This window comes from Microtus oregoni, unplaced genomic scaffold (assembly GCF_018167655.1).
Source record: "Microtus oregoni isolate MIOR12 unplaced genomic scaffold, Mior012 000014F_ref0000157, whole genome shotgun sequence".
In the NCBI taxonomy this organism is placed as follows: domain Eukaryota; kingdom Metazoa; phylum Chordata; class Mammalia; order Rodentia; family Cricetidae; genus Microtus; species Microtus oregoni.
The window spans coordinates 41,639,164-41,662,329 of record NW_024543073.1 but is presented as its reverse complement, the minus strand read 5'-3'; the positions used below and the strand labels follow the sequence as shown (position 1 = coordinate 41,662,329).

The following is a 23,166-nucleotide window of genomic DNA, read 5'->3' as shown; positions in this document are numbered from 1 at the left end:
TAATACTCCCTCCAGAAACTGTGACAATGGGGGGGAGGGGGGGCTGTATGCCAGTCTCCAGAGACAGCTTGGCAGTTAAGCTGACTGACTGCTTTTCCAGAAGACCCAGGTTCAGTTTCCAGAGCCCACACAACAGCTAAGAATCCGATGTAACTCCAGTTCCAAAGGGATCTAATGCCCTCATCTGGCCTCCGTGGACACAGCACACGCATGGTACATAGGCATACGTGCAGGTAAAACATCCATACACATAAAAATAAATAAACCACAAAAAAGTATGCATATATCATCAAAAATCCTCTAGATGGCCAACCAGCCATAGGTGAGAACACAGCTGGAATGCCTCAGTGACATGATGGGGCACCACATGAAATACCATCTCTCCAGGGAACATACAGCCACCTGCCCAGAAGGGCTCTCCAATACGATCCACATCTAAACCACAGTCACAGTCGATGCAATCGGATACTAAGGATGGATGTTCAGCTTTAGTGTTTGCTCCAGTAACAACTAAGAGGAACAATAATGCACACAATAAATTTAAAAAGGAAAACTTTCTTTATATGAAATACTCAAAAGCTTAATGAATCCCTGAACCCAATGCCAAATTTTAGTAAGACTTGAGAAGGAGGACAAACAGGCAGCAGCAAGAAGCTGACTGAGAGAACAGGAAGAAAGCAGCATGGCCTGAAGCAGCACGGCGAGTCATGGGGATTCATCAGACACCCTCTCTGGATCTCTGAATCTGAAATACCCCATCTTAAAACTCACAAATTAGATTCTCGTGTGCTCATGGAAGACGATGTAATGCTACATGAACACCAGGCCACAGCTGTATCAGCACCCTACATCTGCCCTGCACTGGGCAAGCACAGACACCTCTCACCCTTTCTGCTGCAGAAACACCAAACCTCAAAGAGCCAGGGCACAGACTTCCAGCCGAAACTGTAGCTCTCTGTTGTTGCTGTCAGTGAACCCCAGCTTTGCAATCACTGAGCTACTTTATTCACAACGAAACAACAGCCAAAGTATGGCACGCTTCTCTGATTCCAGCCCTACGTTATTCTCTATAATCTTAATCTATAATCTTAAATTTTCTTAAAACCTCAAGTAGACTTTTTAAATACTTTTATGTCCAATCACATACTATTCTATTCAAGATAGCTAAATTAAAGCAAAGTCTTCACTTTAACTTAAAACATAAACAAAAGATTCCCTGTTGCTACATGTATAAAATAGAAGTGTTCTCCAAGTATTTCAGGGTCCAAGCTCCTCCACTGCAGTTTACTTGGTAATGATGTTTGCAGAGGTTTGAATGAGAATGATGCTACAGGCTCATATATTTGAACGTTTGGTCCCCAGTGAACGGAACTGTTTGGGAAGGATTAGGAGGCGTGGCCTTGCTGGAGAAAGTGTGTTACTGGGGATGGATGGGCTGTGAGGAGTCAAAAATCATGTCAGGCCCATGTGTGTGTCTGGCCATGGTGTCTCTGCACAGCAACAGAGAATGCTCATCACTACTGGTGGCTTCATTTCCTGGGATGTGTATCTCACAGACTTTCTCCTTGTCAGTGGGTGACAACAGTCACAGCTGCTCCTGGGGACAAGGGACAGGGCCTCACCTCAGATACTGTTTCAAGGCACTGGTTACTGTCTTTACTTCCCAATCTACGGAACTCTCCAGGTCCAGCTCGTTGCATGTTTTTTCATCTGGTGAACAAACAAAAAATGAAAAAAATTAAAAATCTGGCCACCCAAAGTACTGACTAGCTCACAAGACTTCCTACTTTAAGTGGCTAAAAACACCCTGGAGTTTCTCAGGGAAAGTATTCTACGCAATAATAGCATAAGCTACCTCATATTACCAGAAATTTCTAGAACTTTAGAAGTCTACAGGAGAGATCAAAGCAAAAGGATCTAAAATATAGATCACAGGTGCAGATGAATGAAACAAGGCACGGCAGTCCAACAAGCCAGCTCAGGGGATTCGGACGGTGACAGCCTGGAGCACTTGGTGCCATGAGCAGAAGGGGTAAGGTTTGTCTCCGATGTCACTGATACTATTCCCTGTGCTCTCACATAAGAAACACTGTCACCATGGAGGTAAAATGATGATTAAAATGGCAGAATGTCAGTGGGCGAGGCAGCGGTCTGGTCTCACATTCCAGTATTTGTATTTCTCCAACATATGATCAACCCAAATGGAAACACAACAGAAGCTCAAATGTAAATGTGTCAATATTCCATGTTAGTACATTAACATATAATTTTTATTTCTTTGTATTAATTAAAAAAATATTTGCAATGAAGATATAAAGTAAAAACAAAATCACTTAAGATTTCACTTAAATCCTTAAGCAAAAGGATGTCTGTCAGTATGATGGAGGAGGGTCATCTGTCTATCTGATGCTTTCATTGGTTAATTAATAAAGAAAGCTGCTTGGCCTGATAGGGCAAAATTTACATAGGCAGAGTAGACAGAACAGAATGCTGGGAAGAAGGGAAGTGAGCCAGTCACCATAGCTCTCCTCTCTGAGATGGATGCAGGTTAAAATCTTCCTGGTAAGCTACCACCTTTGTGGTACTACACACATTAATAGAAATGGGTTAATCAAGATGTGAGAGTTAGCCAGTAAGAGGCTAGAGCTAATGGGCCAAGCATGTTTAAAAGAATACAGTTTCCGTGTAATTATTCTCGGGCTAAGATACCCGTGTGGGATCCGGGCAGGAATACAGCCCGCTGCTCCTATTTCTACATCAGTAACCCTTCATTCCAGCACTGTAATCAATTTACCCATTCGGAACAATAGCTGCCTCTGGTAGCACTCAGCATTCGCTATCAATTAAACTAGCTTTATTTGCCCTAAAAGTGTGTTGCTAATATTTTATTTCCAAATGCTCTGTTTTAGAAAAAACTAGTGTTGCCGGGCGATGGTGGCGCACGCCTTTAATCCCAGCACTTGGGAGGCAGAGGTAGGCGGATCTCTGTGAGTTCAAGACCAGCCTGGTCTACAAGAGCTAGTTCCAGGACAGGCTCCAAAACCACATAGAAACCCTGCCTCGAAAAACCAAAAAAAAAAAAAGAAAAGAAAAAACTAGTGTTCTAAAGAAAAAGTGTACAAGTACAGGAAGGAAGAAAGAGGGAGGGGGGGAAGAAGGGAGGGAGGGAGGGAGGGAGGGAGGAAAAATGGGGGAGGGGAAGGGAAGAGAAGTTTGCAGTATTTAATCCAGGTTAAAATAAAATGACAGGACAGCAGGAAAGGCAAATATTCTGAGGACTGTGCCACTCTTGCCCTCCTGGGCCAGCATTCCCAGCCCAGCAGGCAGCCTGGGTCTTCCACAGCTGAGCGCTAATGCTGCACCAGTAGGAAACATCGAGCCATCTCAAGCAAGAAGTCCCAAATCTTCATCTACACCAAGGAGATCTAAGCACAGTAAACTTTCCAATAAACTAGGGTGAGCATGTTAATAAATCAAGGACATGGGCAGAGCTACATGAATTATTAAAAGCAGCAGATCACTGCCACCGCCAAATCATTGAAAGCAAGGGCATTCCATGGTGATACTGTCCCAAAAGGAAGGAGGCAGAAAGCAGGATCTAAGGAAGGGTGCGAAACCACCACTAGAAATCTACTTTGTTTCCCAAACTCCTAAAGTCAGAAGACAGCAACTTCTGGAAGACTCTGTCTCCCGCATTCCAGAATAAGGCGTCAACTAAAACAAAGAACTGGCCATCTCCAGATTTCCTCCTGCCTTACACCACATTTGCCTCTGCCAGAAAAAGTACCTTGTTGGTTGTTCCTTTTTAAAAGCACTAAAGAGACGGCTGTCAAAGTGGGACCACCACACTAGCTGAGCATGCTGCCTGAAAAGCTGCAGGCATGGGCAGGATGCAACAGAAGGATGACTGTTCATGTTGGACTCAAACTTTCAGAAAGTAAAACAGGAAGTGATGGCTACTTTACAGCCACAATGTCACACATGCGAAGCCAATTACTCCAAGGCCTGGAGACTTTTTAGGCACTCCAGCATGTCTTGATTACAGCAACTGCCAGCAATATGCAATAAACTCTAGCAATGACAACTGACACAGATTACATTCCGATCAGTCCCTGCGATCCAGAACCCATTTGTTACTGAGCCTGTCAGACAAGCCACAGACATGTTCGAGAAATCAAATTAAGCACCCTGATTAAAGATGCAATCCTTTATAACTAGGACCAAATAATTCTGTCCTAACAGCTTTGCCAGCCAATTACTTCTGTAACTGAATATTCTGTTTCTCATTAAATCAATTATTTAAATCTCATTTTAACACACAAGTCAGATAACATTTTTAATAAACTTGCTACAAGCAAATCACCATTTTAAGATCCAAGGGGCTTCTAAAGGAACTCTTTTATTTTCTACTTTCTACCAAATTATCAGCCTGTATTTTGAGATTCATATTCTTTCCATGGAAAACTGAGCTATCCTTGTAAATTCACAGAACAAAAACAGCTGTCATATCAGAAGTTAATGACTGCATGTCTATATAACTAATCCTCTATTAAATGTTCACTGTTTTCAAATAACTCAATCATACCTGGCAGTCCTTTGCAATCGGCGAGCTATGTGGAATTTGTTAATTTACTTAGGATTCACACCTAAAATGTGTTTAGGGTTTTCATTTAGAATGTGTGTTCTAGCATAAGTGAAGGGGACTTGTGTTTCCTTCCTCACAGAGTGCAACCTAATTCATTAGTTAAAAGCCTAAACTAGCAAGCACAGACTTGAAGAGCTGGCATCTCTGATACTATATGAATGTTTCCTTAACGCATAAGCACTAGCCATTCCTGTGAAGCTGGAAGGATGCACCCCATGCTCACCGCAAAGCATCCCTTACACAGACCAACATGGACATGGGCCAATTCCCTTTTTTTTTTTTTTTGAAGACTTGAAAAGCAAAAAGTACAGTTTTTATAAATATGCTTTATCACCAAAAATCATGTTTCCAGCGGCATTGCTCATTTTGCCCAATCTATGTAAGAAAATTGCCCAACAAAGTAAACAAGAAAATATTTTAAACTATATATTCTGTTATGTTTGTTTGGTATGGTTCTGTGTCTAAAAAGAAATAAAACCACCCAAACTTTTGTACACTGGGCTGACAAATACCAAAGTCCACCAGATCACATATGCATAAGCACGTTTTTCCCAGAATCCCCCTGGCTTTGTTCTTGCTTCATTCTAATGGGGAAGAAGGAAGATTATGAGCATGGCCCAGTTCTACTCTGCTCTAACTACTGTGATTCATCTTTACACGAACGACCGCCTCATTAAGAATTGGCACTGATTCTCCAAGATGCACCTGTCATTTTTCCTTGCCTTCCTCATCAGCTACAAGTGTCTAATACTAAAAAACAGAAAGAAAAGAAGAAACACTGTCTCCCAGATCACTATGTGCCCTGGCCTACAAACAGCAAAGGGACAGGGAAGGGAAGTGGCTTCCACGCAGGAGAAGAGTTACTGAGCAGGCTCCAGGGAAGGCTGGGGAGAGCTGGAAAGTCAGCAGACACCACCTGCTGATCCCTGGGGAAGGAGGACTAGGAAAAAAAACAATTCCCAGAAAGGAAGAGAGGCCTCCTCCTGAACCTGGCCTAGAGAAGGGGGAAATGTCCTGAGAAGTTTCTGTCAGCTGACATCTCCTGGTGGCAGAAGAGGAGGGGGGAAGAGCATGAGGAAAGGATGGGAAGGAGGAGAAGTTGGGGAGGTAGTGGGGAGAGGAGAAGGAGGGTGGGGGGAGGATGGGAAAGAGGAGAAGGTTGGGGAGGTAGTAGGGAGAGGGGAAGGAGGGTGAGGGAGTGGGGGGGGGAACAGTTTTATCTATTAATCTGAAACAGGAAAGGGAAGAATACCAGACAAGGGAACAAGTGGGGACAACATACAAGAGACAAAACATATGCAAGCCTTGAGAACCTCAAACGTTTGTATCTCAGTATTTGAAGAATATTTAAAACATTTGAAACTGAAATGATAAAATTTCATGTAAAACTGGCAATCATTTTTATTTAAAAAAAATATAAACAGGTTTCAAGAACTAGACAATCAAGTAAACACAGGCCTCTTCTAAAAACATAAAATGGGTTGGAACTTCTTCCAGGAAGTTTAAAAATTCAATTAGTTCTCATTTTTCATGAAGAAAATTCCATTGCCAATAAAATGTGCTCTGAAAATTTTTCAAATTTGAAATAAACCTATTACTTTTAAGATTGATTGGCTTTTAGAAGAAATTAAACATTTGGCAGGCTCATGTCCTTCTCCCTTTAGGATATAAACTTAACACAATGTAAAGCAAAAAATAAAACAACATGTGTGGGATATGTACACACGGTTATTGAAATGCTTTTTTAAATGGTAATAAATGACTGGATTTTGAATATTTAATCAAAATGAAGAGAATACCTCAAGAAAATGGTAAACTGATCAGTATGCTGAGGCACGTGCATGGAGATGGACATGTATGCACACTCGGGGGTCAGAGGCTGACACTGAGTGTCTTGTCACGGAAGCTCAAGCTCACTGCTTGCCTGGACTGGCCAGCAAGCTCCTGGGACCTTCCCGTCTCTCCCACAAGGCAGCACTGGAGTTCCAAGTGTCTGCAGCCCGCATAACGTCTATGTTGGCATTCGGAACTAAACTCAAGTCTTCTCGCTGGGGCAGCATACACTTAACCCTCTTGGCCATCTCGCAGACCTCTCGGGTCATGAATTTTTGAGGGCTTTAAAATTTTAAAATAACCTGTAATAAAGGCTGTCTTGAGATTTTTCCAAGAGCAGAGAAACTAACGTTAGAGTTATAATACTGTAAGTATAGGACTTGTGAGACTAAGAGCAAACTTCAAGAAAACTTAACTTGGGGTGACCACAGAAACAGACTCATTCAATGTTTCCTTGAGCACGTACAAAGAAGTCATCAAAATTACGCCAGCATCCTTCCGGCCAATTCACCATCAAAATGTGCCCTCTGGCCTAAATGCATTCTGATAACAGCATCATCGGCCAGTCCTAAGCACTGGAACACCAAGCTGGTGTTTCTAATTTTAAAATTAAGTAAAAGCAGATGCTGTGAGCCCAGTAAATTCTTCCAGCTGCTACTGCACCACTGGCAACCTGGCTGTTTAATCTGGAGCCCACTAACAGCAGAAAGGAAACTGTATCTGCCAGAACTGCACACCCAAGTTTAACCAGAAAGGCAAAAGATGGAAACAGCCCATGAAAGCGAACATATTCTAACAAAGCTCTCCAAGTGAAAGTGGGCAATTTTCCCTGTGGTTCATAGCTTGAAAAAGTGCTTGCTCATGAAACCCCTGCTTCACAGAAAGCCCAGCAAGCTGCGCTCTCCGTGATGTGCCCGCTGGCTTTGCTCATCTTAGTTTATATTATACCTTCAAAACTGAGCTTTCAATACAGACAGATTTAAATAAATTCCTGAGCACACCTGAGTGCACTGTTAGTGTTGACTATTAGAATAAAATATCAAATAAATACTTATGTAGCAAGGCCAAGATGGCAGATTGGTTTGGTAGCCAGGCCCTCCAAACTGATGAGCTATGATCACCCTCAAGGGCAGCCTGCTCTGGGGTAGGGGAGTCAGGAAGCATCTTACAGGTTGCACTGAACTGACAGCCACATATAATGCAGAAGAGCTTTATCAGTCACAGACTGTCTGGGCAAACAAAATGAATTCACTTTGGCTTCCTCCAGCCTGTGATGCCAGGAACATTGTGTCATCAGCACAGATGGAGAAGAGCCTGCTGGGGACTGCAAACAAGGAATCCCGAGACATGGACCTCCCTGGCCAATGCGAGTCCCTGTGGCCTTGCTTAGCCAAACTTACTGTCTGTCACAGACTGGCAGAGTGGAAGCCATGCAGATCGCAGAGGCCTGGCGGCTACTCTACTGTGACAGGCAATGGTGAGAGGCTACATTCTTCTGCCTTCATTGCTTAATAAGTAACAGGGATATGTATGACCTCAGCTGATGCAAACACTCGGTCTTGGCCGAGGACACAATGCATCCAATTAAGTGGTACAAGAGAAGAATGTATTCATAAGTACACAAGAAGAGACAACTCTGAAATATTAAATTGCAAAGTGAGTGAGCATAAACAATTAATGCATGGAAAAATGATTAAAGAGGCATACCCATCAACATACTCAGAAGTCTCTGGACCTTTGAACTCACCCCCACAACTCTGTACAATCCTTGGTCATTTATACCTATTGAGAGAGAGACAAAATGTTAGCAAGTTATAAGACCATGGTATTTTAAACAGCTGCATTCAAAAATCTCTGATAACTCGCAATTGCAGCATTCCTTCATGTAGACTGTAAAAATATCAGATAACCAAATGCTCATCAGAGTGGTATATCAGCTTTGTATGTGTAAGTTATGACTGGAAAACAGCTCATAAAGCAGAATTCCACGTGGATAAAAATGCCCAAAGTCAGTGTCAAGCACAAGTACTAAGAGAGCCCTGAAGTGAAGCCCCGTGAAGTCTCTGTAGATGCACTTCCGTGCTTTCTTTTATTTACTTGCCTATGCTTTTTCCTGGGATGTTTCAGACCTTTTACTAATACAGAGATTAGTACATATGAAGAAAGTATTTAGATGACCCTGAATCAGTTTTTAAACAACAGAGCTGCCATATACTCCACCCAAATGAATAAATAACTCAACTTGATGCATTCATTCTCCATTGAAACCGGAAAACCATGCGTCCGTGAGTACAAGAGACAACGGCAAAAGTTACCCAAGCATAACTCCATGTGTTGAGCATGTGTTGGGCAAGTCCTTCATGTGGATTTGCACATGCACAAACCAATTGCTAAGTAACACTTGGAAGTGCTCAGAAAACTCCGATGGGCAATCAAGTTGGGTAAGATATCCATCTCAAAGCTGCACACTTTAAAAGTTGTGAGTACCTTGTGTACAAGCTGTTTTAAGAGGAAGAAAGGGATAACACATGAAGCCTTGCAAAACTCAAGTAACAGTTGGAGCATGGAGCTCACTACAGCAAACTTACTACATCTATGCTTGAAAAGCCTCCTACCAAATAACACTCAGCAAGAACGGGGCTTTGTCTCTTTACTTACAGAGTCACAGCTTTCTGACTGTGTATTTGCTTTCTGCACTACAAATGCTGGCACTAACAAGAACACACTGACTGCCAAGGAAGTGCCTCTAACCCCCCAACTTCCAGAACACAAAAATCCAATCACCAAAGGTCATGGGATCTTCCCACAAGGACTACTCTTGTAACCTCCCTGCACGTGGCAGCCAGTGCAGAATCTAACGGTCTGGGTGCAGAGCTACCTAGACACAAGCGAGTCAGGAAACTCTGGCTTCTGGGTGGTCTATCTGGGAACACAGGCAGCATTCCTGTGTCATGCTAGGGTGGAAAGGAGATGATGTGAACACATCCTATAAATCGCAGCACACCACACACACAAGCTTTCACACTCATAGTCAAAATCAGTATTTTTTTCTTTTGCCATTTATTCTTCTTTGGTTTAGGTGCATGTGAGCATGTATGGAAGCCAAAGGCTGACATGAAGATTTCTTGGCCTCAACTACTTCTCCACCCCAGTGTTTTCTCTGAACCTACATCTCACCATTATGAACAGACTTTTTGCCAAATACAAACAGATTAAATATTATAACTGTAGTTCTTGCTTGATTCCTGTTTTGTTATATATAATTTTACAATGTTAAAGTTAAAACCTTCCTTTTTAACTACACAGCAAAGGGGAGATGATGTGGGATGCCTTTTTGTATGCTGTGAATATATTTTATTACCATTAGTAATTTTTTAAAAAGGAAGAAGTTGATTTGGCCAATAGCTGGGCAGAATAGAACCAGGCAAGATGTGAGGTAACAAGTCATGAGTCTTGTGGGAAAATATAGAATAACAGAAATGGGTTAATTTAAGTTGTAAGAGCTAGTTAACAATAAGCCTGAACTAATAGGTCAAATAGTTTGTAATTCAGAAACTGGTGGGAGAGAAACCTCCAGTTACACAGACTGTCGGCATCCCACAGCACTGTGATCACAGGCACATGGCACCATACTCTGATTCTATGCGGGTATGGGTGCAGAGGATCTGAACTCAGGTCCCAGGCCTACACAGTAAGCACTTTAATCACTGAGCCCTTACCCCCACACCAGTGGTTTCCTTTTTTCTTCTTTTTCTTCCTGGCAATACTGAGAATTGAATGTAAGCATCCAAGCATGCTAGGCAAGGGCTATGCCATCTAACTGTATCCCCAGCCCTTCCTAACTCATTTTATTTTTTATTTTTATTTTTTTTTCCCACACAAGATTTCTCTGTGTAACATCCCTAGCTTTTCTTGAACTCACTCTATAGACCAGTCTGGCCTCAAACTTACGGAGATCCGTCTGCCTGTGCCTCACTAGTGTGGGATTAAAGTGTGCACTGCCCAACCCTTACTCATTTTCCTAGGTTCCCAAATTGTGTGTACAAGGTGGGGGGGGCACACTGGTAACAAAATCAAATGTGAAAAACAACAAATTGTGTGTACAAGGTGGGGGGGGGGCACTGGCAACAAAATCAAATGTGAAAAACAAGCATTTACATGTTAAGCTTTTAATTCCTAACTGTGTTTAATTTTTTGCCGCTATTTTTATGTTTTATGGCTGTTTTGCCTACACATATACGTGTATACAATATGCATGCAGTAGCCAAAAAGGCCAGAAAAGGACACCTGGTTCCCTGGAACTGGAGTTACCATTGAGTCAAAATATGCGTTCTAGGAATCAAATCTAGGTCCTCTGGGTAAGCAGTCAGCACTCTTAACCACTAGGCCATTTCTCCCACACCCGTGTTAACACAGAAGGCCTTTAAAAAGTGTACTAATTTGAAACAGTCTATCAGGTGACCCTGATGTAACATGGCTTACATCATTAGAAGAAATGTATCTGGAAACAGACAGTTGTGGGGAGCAGACCACACCAAGATACAAGTAGGAGAAAGTCAGCTACAGTCAAGGAAAAACCCACAGAAGACATAAGCCATGTCAGTGACTTTATACTGGAGTTCTGCTCCCAGTAATGTAGGGGAGATCACTTCTGTGTATAAATCCTGCACCGTATGGTCCTACAGTATGACAGCCTTAATACAAAGACTGATTCCCCTTCTCTCTCAATGTCCCATTGCAGAACTAGGCCAAGTCTAGACACATTTATCAAGACAGTGCCAATCCCAGCAGCAGAGATCCCCTCCCTAAGAAGGAATAGAGACACTAAGGGGGGGGGGGGGGGGAGATAGCATAGCCATGCCAAGAACTAGAAAAAAAACAAAGGAATCTGCCAAGAAGCAAGAATTAGAGCATTCATGTCTACAGTGGGAAGACTGAGCCTGCTCCCTTCCTACTCCCAGCAGGCTCACGCTTAGGGTTTTCACACCCCAGGATTTGTTCAGCACCACTCAGTTTAAGTAGTTTGACCTCAGTGACAGAGTCAAGAGAGCAAGTCATATTCTGAAGTCAAACAAATGCAAGCATTTATGAAAAGTGCCAGAAATACAGAGATGAAATAAGGATGTCACTTCAGCAAAGATAATCACTCTATGCTTGTAATTACGATAAGATAATTGATCAAGTTCAAATTCATCAACCTCGTGAGAACTAGAGTTAATTGCTAATGCATAATAAAAGGTGCAAAGAAGAATTATAGCTCCTTAGCACAGTTTTTCCTCTTTTTAATGAAACTTAAATAAGTCCTGTACAAAGGCAGGTTGGAAATGGCAGGTAATAACCAAGTCTTAGGGCATTTTCTGCTTCTTCTCACGCTGTTCTTAAAGGCTGCAGACTAACTAAACAAGAGACAGAGCACGCCTGCCATCCAGGAGCACATACATGTTCACAGCAACACAGCAATCAGACAGCTGAAGATGTAACAAACATGCCAAACGACCAGCACAGCTCCACCAGCGGCTTCTCCAAGAGGCCCTCTTTAATGAGGACCATTATGCCAATACACCAGAGCCCGGACTTCTTCCGTACTGTTGTCTACATCCGACAGGTGTGCACATGTGTGCAAACTGTGAACATGCCAACTACTAAGAGACCCTCTAAAGAAACACAGCCAGAATCCACTCCAACACCAGTGGTGTCGCCCCTTGGACTGGTGCTGCAACTCCTCAGGTCCTCTCTGTATCTACACTACACATCCGTAGCAGGGCCTGACCTCACCCACCTACCTGTACCTCCCACAGTTCTAATCAGACGAGACTACGATAAGGCACATACACAGAAGGACGCTCAGACCGTCCCTCCCGGCTCCATTCAGGCTGGCCCCTCAGCTGACAACAACAATGCCCCCTCATCCTCACAAACGTACTCACCTGCCATGATTTAGTCACCAAATAGGTGTTAATAAGGAGTTGAGCTCCTCCGAGTCAGACCCAGGGAAAAGCCAAGTTTCCTCAAACCATCCCACAGAAATCTGCCTCTTTTGTTTACTTTTTACCAGAACTTACAATTAATTCCTTCCTAACTTGGATGTTTCATACATTTTAAGACAAGCCGTGCCCTGCTACTAACAATTCCTGAAACCAAGTCTGAGTGCCTAACCTAATCCCTGGTCACTTCCTTATTTTCTCATTCAGTGAGAAGGTTCATTTTCACCATGCTCACACCCTCCAACCTAACGTACATACTACACAATATGTATTCCTTGTTACCTTTTAACTTAAAAGATTCTAAATCCCAAAAGACACAGTCTTAAGAGCTTTTAAACAAATGTGTGTGTGCCAGTATTTTACCCCACAGCTCATTCCAATACAGAAATGACCCGGGAAATACTCATTTCACCATGCTCTGTTCTGATGGTGCCTAATATATGACCAGTGGGGACAAGCTATGTATGTCCTGAAATTAATTTAAAGCTATAAAGAGTAGGGCAAGATAGAATTCTGAACTCAACAAGCTAAAATCCACAACTTATTATACATTTTCCAGGATACGAATGCTCACTAGTACACAATGATAATTTTCTAGTTTTAACAAAAACTTTACTCTCCTCAGTGTTCAGAGTTTCCTTCCTCTTCATCGATAAGGCATAGTAAACATGGGCAAACCTCGAGAGGCTGATGGCAGCAGCCACTGAGAAAAGCAGGTATGCCTGTCTCTCCTGATCTACCGTGGTCCCATCACGGGACCACACACCTTCCACAGGCAGAGAGCCCAAGAGTAGGGACAAGGCTCCCTGCCTCACCTCTCCACAGCCAGTTTTTTTCTCATAACCCAGAAGAAGCTGCCCAGCCAGGGTGCACTCTGATCCAGGGGACATTCTGAAGCTGCTAGCACCATTCGCACCCACTGGTTCAGCAGATGAAGAGGATGAGGAAGGAAAGGAAGGTCACTTGGGACCAAAAAAGGAATCAGATGCAAGAAGAGATCAGAGCAAATACCGCAGTGGCTGTGCACTAAACCCCGATGATGGACAAGAATGCACAGGATTCTCAAATCAGTGAGCATGGCAGTCCGAGCAAGATCAAGGAGTTATGTCTGGTGAGGTCTCCCTGCGGTTGCCCTTTAGTAGGAGGGCAAGAGCATAGGAAAGTGGGAGAACGGGGAGCAAAGAATAGAGTGTGAGGGAAGAGGTGGATGAACTATGTGCACACTCCACGGCTAGAGGCCTCTCACTGAGCAGAGTCCTCTTGACCAACTCGGAGTTTCCCAGCCGTGGACTTGAGGAGTCAGACTCAAATCTGTGAGCGACAAGTAGAGAGAGTCAGACAAAACAGCAAGGGGTGGGGAGACACCCAAAACAAAGACGGCTTCTGGAAAAAGAGGCCGACGACCAAATACGAAAAAGTGAACAGAAACCAGACAGACAAGCCAGCAGGCTATGTAAAACCCAATCTCCTGAGGACTGAGGACTGATTCTCAGGTAAAACAGCACAGAGACAGTATGACAACCAGGAAACTAAAGGCCAGCAAGCAGAGACTACTGAGCCATGATGTCATCTTCCCCTTGGGTCCAGGAGGAGGCCCTCAGCTTAGTAACTCCATCTGCACATGTCGTGTGCTACCCTGTAACAAATAAAGCCAGTAAGTCAATGAATGAGATGGGTAATGGACTAAGAACCTGGTGGATAGTGAAAAGAATATGGCAAGAAGCAGGAAAATTCGCATTTTCACATGTGTGTATGTAAAACGGTATCAGTATCAAGCCCGAGGGGAGCCTAAGCACTCAGGTGCCAACAGACATAAGACAATTTTTGAAGTATTTTACAGGTGTATGAGTCTACAGAAATAAACGCTCAAACTCTACTTGGCCTACAAACTAACATTCACTCGGCTCTCAGCTAGCAACCTGCGGAGCACCTGGTATATAAAGTATATAAAGTGCTGAAGCGTTGTGGAATGACTGAACCGCGCATTTGCATTTGTGTGTGATGACAGCAGGGGAGAGGTCATTAACGTTCACACTCACAGAATTTACATCAGGTGGGAGTCCATATGTGACTCGGTTTCCCTCTGAAATCCATTCTGACTTATAAGGCATTTGTGTTCAAAGCTGCCTACTCTGCTTTTCCCAATAACCTTGAGGACTATGAGAGACTTCTGATTAGCCCATGGGAAAGAGCACTGTGCCCACAAGAAAAGAAGACTCTATCTAGTAGGAATACTACTGCTGACGGCAAACCTCAGGAACATCAAGACAGAAGTGAGACTGCTCACTCAGGCCAGGAATGGTCCTGTGGTTAGGCACTGACTGAATGACTGTGCTTCTTTCTGCTTTTGTACATAAGCAAGCTCTGAAATAAAATCAAGACTGGCCAGAGTAGGCTGGTAGTCCCTCGAATCTATCCTGTGTTTCTGCCTCAGTTTCTCTCAGTCTAATGTTCTTTAGCCTAAGCACCTTCTCCCAGGTACCCCCTCCTCCCAGGGTACGTACCCCTACTGATTTCTGTCGCAGCAGGCTCCAATATCAGAAGTCTGCAATGTTTCATTTTTAGAACACATATGCTCATACATGTATGTATATACACACATACACCTATGCATACACAAACACAAAGGTAATCTACAGATCACACCAGCACTGAAAAAGTCCTAGGGTGAAAAAATGCATAAAATTTCATGTACATATAAATAGTAACTATTATGTTTATCATATTCAAATTACATATTCACATATTTATATTTTCAAAATGCTAAGACTTGAAAACAAAAGAAAAAAGGTAGTATACATAAAATCAATAGGAACTACTGTGAGAAAATCCTCACAGCTTGGCCAAAAATGGCACGCTATGCAGATAGCTTTTTAAAAAGTTAGAAGCTCACAAACATTATTTCATGTCATGTAACAAAAAAATGTAAAGTTATGTTCCATATAAATACATATTTATCCTCAATAAGTGCACAGTACACACTTCCAACCTATCTACTTCATTGGGTTACAGAAAACTAAACAGGCTGATACATGAAACTCAGCAATGCATGGCATTCTCACGTTCCGTCTCATCTTAAATATGAACGGACAGAACCACGCATGAGCTGCCATGTTTTCCTAGGGCACAGATTCACCTCTGTAAATGTCAGGAGTTAATATCTACTTAACTCTAAACCTCTGGAGGGGAGCTAGCCAGCGCTAAACATGTTTGCATGTTAAACTGTGCAAAGAACAATGTAGCCGCTTCTCAGCACTGATGCAGCTGCGAAGCTCAACACAGCACGGAAGACCTTGGTAGCCTCATTAAAACAAACCAAAATCCTGGTACTATAAACTTGTTAACGTGAGTAGGTACAAATCCTTACAAGCTAAGGTGGCCTCCAGTACCCTGGAAACTTGACATTCTGCCACTTCCTTGCTGTGTGCCTGGCAAGTTGTTCACCTAAAAGCCAGGGATACTGGAGGAATGGGTTGTGGAAACTGAATGACTTAACACTTGGCAAAACACGGGAACAAACCTCACATATGGAGTTCTACTCAGAATTAAAGAATGAAATCGGCTTTCTTCAAGTAGATGGATGGAGCCAGAGATCATCACACTGAAAGAGCTTGACTCAGGAAGACAAGGGTCTCCGTTTTCTCTGATGTTAAACTGGGAAAAGTGGGAAACAAAGAGTGGTACCCACCATCGGGAATGGAAGATCAGGATAAAAACTGAGAAAGCTTAAAAAGGGTTCTAGACACACACAAAGGGAGCTACACTCAGCGCCTAGTCTCATGTCTCTCATGCAGGTCACATGACAGAGACGTGTCTCCTGGCAGCTGCCACCACGCCATGAGCTAAGATGTATGGTGGGTTCCCCTCGTGTGTCTCCCAGCCACTGCCTGAGGACTTGAGCTACCAGCCCAAGTCCCTCCAGCAAGCTGCACGGTGGGTTTGGGGTTTCCTTCATGCAGACAGAGAAGATCACAGATAGTGAAGTTAAGACAGATTCAGATGGAAAAACCTCTCAAAGGGTTAGAGTGTGTTTAAAACATTAATAGGCTCAGGAGGAAAAAGGTATAAACACTCACTATATCTATACCTATATCTATCTATCTATCTTTCTTTCTTTCTATCTATCTATCTATCTATAGCTTTAAAATAAAGTTCTTAAAAGTAATATAAAAGAAATAAGTCAGATAAGATGGAAAATACACAGAAAGTCTAGATTCTGTATGTTATTATGTTGTCTTTGAATTTTTTGGCTGCTAAAAGACACTGGATTATAAAAACTGCTAGATTCAACCAACCTATATACTGTAAAAATATCTTGACTTCAAATTTTGGTTAAAAGAGGTTTTACTTTAAGGGAGACATTACGCTTTTATTTCCACGGGAAATGAGAAGCTGTGGATTCCATATTCCGGATTAAAAAAATCTAATTTTATCAAGAATGACTTCCTAAAATCATGACAACAGACATAAAAGAAATAATCCTATTTGGACTACAAGACACATGATGTATATATTAGCTGCTCAAACATAAAACAAGAAATCATTGACTTGTGTACAATGTAAAGTCTATACTTAATGGATATGTATGTTACCTTTAAAAGTTTATGTATTTTCAGAACAAGGGGACCAGACACCAATAAAAATGGATGGTCCAGGTGATCCAGCATCCAGAACAGTTTCAAGGCTGTTGACTGAGATGATGGAGCCTCACGGAATACTCCAGTCAAGACTTAACAATTATCCTAATTTTCTCAAGATACCAGTGCCCATGGACAACAGGAAGTAGTCTAGAGAAGAAGTCCCAAGAGATAGAATATGAGGGGTTGGTTACTGACTATTCAATGGATTATAAATGTTTGTCATTGTTTAGGTGAGTGAGTTACAAATTGTTATGGGTCATTGAAAAAAAAAGGTCTAACAAAGAAGTTAAATTCAGAGACCTCTTTCTAAAAGAAGAAAGGGGGCATGCTGTAAAAATGATGGGGAAAAGGATAGATTATTGAATCTACTTCAATCCAAAACACAACTGTTAATCTCAAAATATTTTACATTGGTATAGATTTTAATTTATTGATACAAATTTAGAGTTATTTCTATTATGCTGTCTTTATATTTCTACTAGTTTGGGATATTGTGCTTATGCAGTTCATTTAAAATGTAATGTATAATTAAGAAATACACATTAATAATTAGTCATCTATAATAGTGAAATTTGTAGTGATGTTAGGTATGTTTTCAAGATCATACACAGATATATTTAAAAAGTTAGTCTTCGAACACTTCAACCTACAGAATATGGATGTCATTTGATATATTTAATAACCTAAGGCTTGTCCTGACAGTACGACATCTCTGCTCCTAACAGCACCAATCTACTTCAAAGAAAATGATGGGCAACAAAGAAACTCCATATAGAGTTTATTTCCTTATACCAAAGCTAGCCACTTGGGCAAAAAACTGCCCTTGCCTCAACTGCTGACAGTATAATGTACAAACTGAACCAGCAGGACCAAAAAAAAAGGACTGCCAAACTTTTTCAAGACAAGGTAGGACAGTCCTTCAAGCTTCCCTGGTTCTCAGAAATGTCTGTGAGATATACTAGATCTATGGGCGAAAGATAGGCACCACAATATCACAGGAAAACCTAGGGTGATGTCCAGACAGCCAGATGTCCCTGTCATTAGGTAACATTTCACTCTTCTGGGGTCTTTGATGGAATTTAAAACTAGATAGTCATGGGAGTTTTCTCCTTAGTTACGATAAAAGGTAAACTAGGTATAAAACTTCAGAGTCATAAAGATAAGATAAATACTGGAGTATCTTCTATAGATTTGCCAAATACAAATGAACTGGATATTGTAACTAATTCTTACTTAATAACGGCTTTGTTATATATAGTTTTGCGATGCAACAATTAGAACCTTTCTTTTTAATTGGACAAAAGGGGGGAAATGCTGTGGAATAATCCTTTTGTATACTGTGAATATGCATTACTCTCATCGGTTAATAGAGAACTGACCAGCTGACAGCCAGGCAGGAAGTATAGGAGAGAGAAGGGTGGAATCAGTGAAGCTGCCAGGAGACACAAAGGAACAAGACATGCTGGAGGACATAGATTAGCAGGAATGGGCTAATTTAAGTTGTAAAAGCTAGTTAGTAAAAAGCCTGAACTATTGGCCAAGCTTTTGAAATTAATATTGAGTCTCTGCACCAGTTATTTGGGAATTGGTTGGCTGGAAAGAAACTTCCACCTACAAAAAAAAAAGACTTCAAAACTAAGAGGGGTGCTACTAAAAAGGAATGACAGGTGAGGTTAAGATACAAGGCAAAAGAAGGGTAAAAACTATTGTGCAATATTACTTTAACTATGTATGGGTATGCTACATTTGTTTATGATGTATTTTCTTAACAATGTAAGGATGTGTGACATTTGTTTCACCTTGCCTGCCTAAGGTACCTGAAAGATTTAATAAAAAGCTGAATGGCCATCAGCTAGGCAAATGAGGGACAGGTGGAGCTGAGGGGCAGAGAGAATAAGTAGAAGGAGAAAACTAGGCTGGAGGAGAAGAGAGAACAAGGGAGAAAAGGAGGGAGACACCAGGGGCTAGACAGACAGACAGACAGAAGAAAGCAGAAATGTGGGGCATACAGACTAAAAGAAAGGTAAAAAGCCCTGAGGAGAATAGAAACAGGTTACATTAAGTAAAAAGAGCCAGTGGGACAAGTCTAAGCTAATGCCGAGCATTCACAACCAATACTACGTTTCTGTGTTATGATGTGGGGGCTGGTGGTCCAGGACAGCCTGTTGCAGAGATCCTTTACATTGTCTAAGTAACAGACGCTAACAAGCAAGAAGAGCTAGGCACTCGTTAAAAGCTTTTAACTGAGCTATAAAATTTAAACCCAATTTCAAAATAGCTAGGTATAATACACTTGAAAGACATGCTGCTCACAGCCCTTATTTATAAAATAGAGCACAGGCCAGGAAGAGAGTCAACATTTCCTTTATAGGAATGACTCCCAGTTGTTGGGGACTGCAGACCACCAGACCCTGGATTTCCAGTAAACAACTTGTTTTCCTCTGCTCTGAGCAGCCTGCAGCTGCTCTGAGCATGACACCCTCAGAAGTTCCTGATGGCAGAGGAGTGGTTTCTGGTGGGTTTTACAGCTGAAAATCCCAGGAGCTGGGGAGTGGCTATCAGTTAAGGATCCCTATATAAGCTTCCCTGAAGTACAATAAAGAGAGCGTTCTTGTTTCAAGGATGACCTGGGTCTCTATCTGTGTGTGTCTTTATGTGTTTAAATCTGGGCCGGGTTTGGGAATGTGAACCATCCCATAGTGCAGGAGCCCACAACAGGCATAGTACCATAGTACACGTAGTGCAGGCGGACAGTACACCCAGTCAGGATGTCAGTGGTTAAAGGCACTTTACCACTTAGCCTGACAACCTGAGTTCACCAGCTAGATGCCACATGGTGCTATGACATATCTCACAACACACACACAGACAAGAGACATATGTGTGCAGGCACAAAATTAAATGAATAAATATAAAAAAGAAAGTATATGTTTGCTGTTCACCAATAACATTTACAACTTCTTCCCTTATATGCTATCTTGTCGAAAGAGGAAGACATTACAATGGTTGTAAGCATGAATACTCATGGTATAAGCATGAGGACCTGAGTTGATTCCCCAGTGGCACGACCAACAACCAACACTCACCAGTCACTTCTTAGTTCTCTCTTCCTTGGAGTCTCGCTGTCACTTGCATTGTGTGCCTTCACATTCTCATTTTTAAAATATATTTGTTCTCGGAGAATTCCATACATGAATAGAATATATACACTATATTTGGATCACAATACAGCCCACTCCTACCATAAGGCAGATATCTGTCGGTCACCTATGTATGTGGTGCGGGCAAGTGGATGTCGGTTATCTATGTGGGGCGGGCAGGTGGATGTTGGTCACCTATGTGGAGCAGGTAGGTGTATGATGGTCACCTATGTGGAGCGGGCAGGTGTATGATGGTCACCTATGCATTGTAGGCAGGTGCATATCAGTCACCTATGTATGGGGTATGGGCAGGTGGATGATAGTCGCCTATGTGGAACGGGCAAGTGTATGACGGTCACCTATGTGGAGCGGGCAGGTGGATGATGGTCACCTATGTGGAACGGGCAAGTGTATGACGGTCACCTATGTGGAGCGGGCAGGTGGATGATGGTCACCTATGTGGAACGGGCAAGTGTATGACGGTCACCTATGTGGAGCGGGCAGGTGGATGTCAGTCACCTATGCATTGTGGGCAGGTGCATATCAGTCACCAATGTATGGGGTATGGGCAGGTGGATGATAGTCACCTATGTGGAACGGGCAGGTGGATGTTGGTCACCTATGTGGTGTTCTTGGTAACTGAGGGTCAAAGAAGCAAACACAGTACATGGCTCTAGCTCCCAAGACTCACATATGGGCCATTGTCTCTACTTCAAGAACTTCTTCCTTCTACCAGTCTCCAAGAAACTGCAGAGGACCATTCCTAACAGGAACATGGCATAAACTCAGTTATGTCTATGACAGTTAACACTGACTGTCAACTGGACAAGACCTAGAATAACTCATGGAGCATGCCTCTGCTCACATCTGTGAGGGAATCACTGGGTTGGCTTAGACGCTGGGCAGGCCTGGGAGGGATATTCTTGACTAGGTTAACTGAAATGGAAAGACAGACCCACTGTGGGTGGCATCCTTGCATGGGTTTGGGTTCCCAAGTGCGTGAACAGGAGAAAGTAGCGAGCACAAGCATTCATCCTTCCTTCCATTTCCTGACCGTGGAGGACACATGAGCAACTGTTTCAAGCTCTGGCTGTCCTGACTTCCTCATCATGATATACTGAACAGTGAGCCAAATTCAGCCTCCCTTCTATAAGCTACTATCAACTACCTTAGAATTGGGCTGGAGTTCATCTACGGCACCATCCCTCTGACACCGTGTCCTCCAGTGCCCTCCCTACAGGAAACAACCCAAGAACCACTGTCCGACATCCACTAACCCACGTGTAGCCAGGAAAAAGAAGTACTAAAGTCAGCTGAGATGGTCGGGGCAGCCAAATAAAAGTACTTTCAAACTCATCATCGATATATACAGCTCAAACCAGGTAACCAGGATCAATCTCACACTCATTTTCCCTTCTGTGAATTTTCCAGAAACGTGAGAGGATGTTCTAGGTACGGTGTTCTTTTGAGCACCTTCCTTTCTTTACCATCTATCCCTCTTAGCGCTCAAGACGGTCTACTTCTCAAGTGACCAGAGCAAAATGAGGAACAGAAAAGGTACAAGAGAAATCAACTAATTCAGCTGCTTGTTCCAGAAGCCACACAAAATGACTAGATCACGTGAATGCAGGGGAGATGTTCCCATATATATATTCTGCCATGATGGGAAAGCAGAATGCCTTCAAAGTCCATCTGTGTTCCTAAGCCACACACTAATGGCACTTCTTAATTATCAGGAGCACCAGTTGCTAAATTTACCTCTATGCTAGTCAGGAGCACTCACATGTACCATCACCATAACAACACAGGAAGGAGATGCAGGCCACAGCCTCCTTCACAGATAATAAAGGGACTGTGACGTGGAGATGCTGATAACCGACAAGCTGAGCCCACACATCCACCATGACTTGTAAATGCACCACTGTTGTTTTCTAGACCCTGTGCAACGTCCAAGCCCAAAGAGTCCCAGAAGCTAGATCATGCACATAATCACTAGACAGAGTTCACTCCTGTTGCATGGGTTTCGAAGCTAAGGAGGAGGAAGTGAACAAAGCCAGAGATAAACAAAAGATGAGAGAGCTGGAGAATTCTTTTTTGTTGTTGTTGTTGTTTTTAATATTTATTTGTTATGTATACAATATTCTGTCTGTGTGTATGCCTGCAGGCCAGAAGAGGGCACCAGACCCCATTACAGATGGTTGTAAGCCACCATGTGATTTCTGGGAATTGAACTCAGGACCTTTGAAAGAGCAGGCAATGCTCTTAACCTCTGAGCCATTTCTCCAGCCCCAAGCTGGAGAATTCTTGGCTGAGAAGAGAAGCCACTGCACTAGAAGACTAACTAACTCAAGCACTAACCGTCAACTACATGGACATGCGGTGAGCAGGGACACAGGTCATCCATCCATCCTTTTGCAAATATTTGCCCTCACTAGTTTAACTCAATCATTCATCTAACGTTGCTAGCTTTTTGGAGTGAATTTTCTTAAAATAAATGTCGGCTAACTGAGGAAAAGAATGTGCAGCCAACTCGCCTGGCTGCAGTATTTCAACTGTGCATTTCTGCAGACCAGGGGCTCTTCAGCTCCCTCCCACAGGAGATGCCTAACAGCCCATAAGTGAAGCAGTTTACTCGGGTAAGTTTTCTTAGGACAGCTGCTCTTTATTTTCTTCATTTTGCCTGGAATTTGCCATTGGTGACTCAGGACTATTGTGCAATCATGGTAAACTATCCTTCCACTTCCCTTGGTTACCTTCCCACCCAAAGTCATCGCCAAAGACTAACGGTGAAACTGGCCATTGTCTTCGGCCAGGGCCAGAGCTCATCATCGGCCCCACCAGTAGAAGCTCTATACTCCTGTACTCCTGTATAGAGCTTAATCATAATCCTCAGCCAGTGTCAGGAAAATTCTCCAAACCTCTAA

The 23,166-nt window shown here is 42.6% G+C and overlaps 1 protein-coding gene across 1 annotated transcript in view; it reads right to left on the bottom strand.

Annotated features, from left to right (window-relative positions):
* Positions 1 to 23,166, bottom strand: part of Arhgap10 (Rho GTPase activating protein 10) — a 259,737-nt gene that overhangs the window by 91,923 nt on the left and 144,648 nt on the right. The window contains exons 14-15 of the mRNA XM_041663469.1: positions 8,186 to 8,260; positions 1,623 to 1,710 (exon numbers count right to left, since the gene is read on the bottom strand). Of these exons, the coding sequence (XP_041519403.1) occupies positions 1,623 to 1,710; positions 8,186 to 8,260 (163 nt within the window). The remainder of the gene's footprint in view (positions 1 to 1,622; positions 1,711 to 8,185; positions 8,261 to 23,166) is intronic.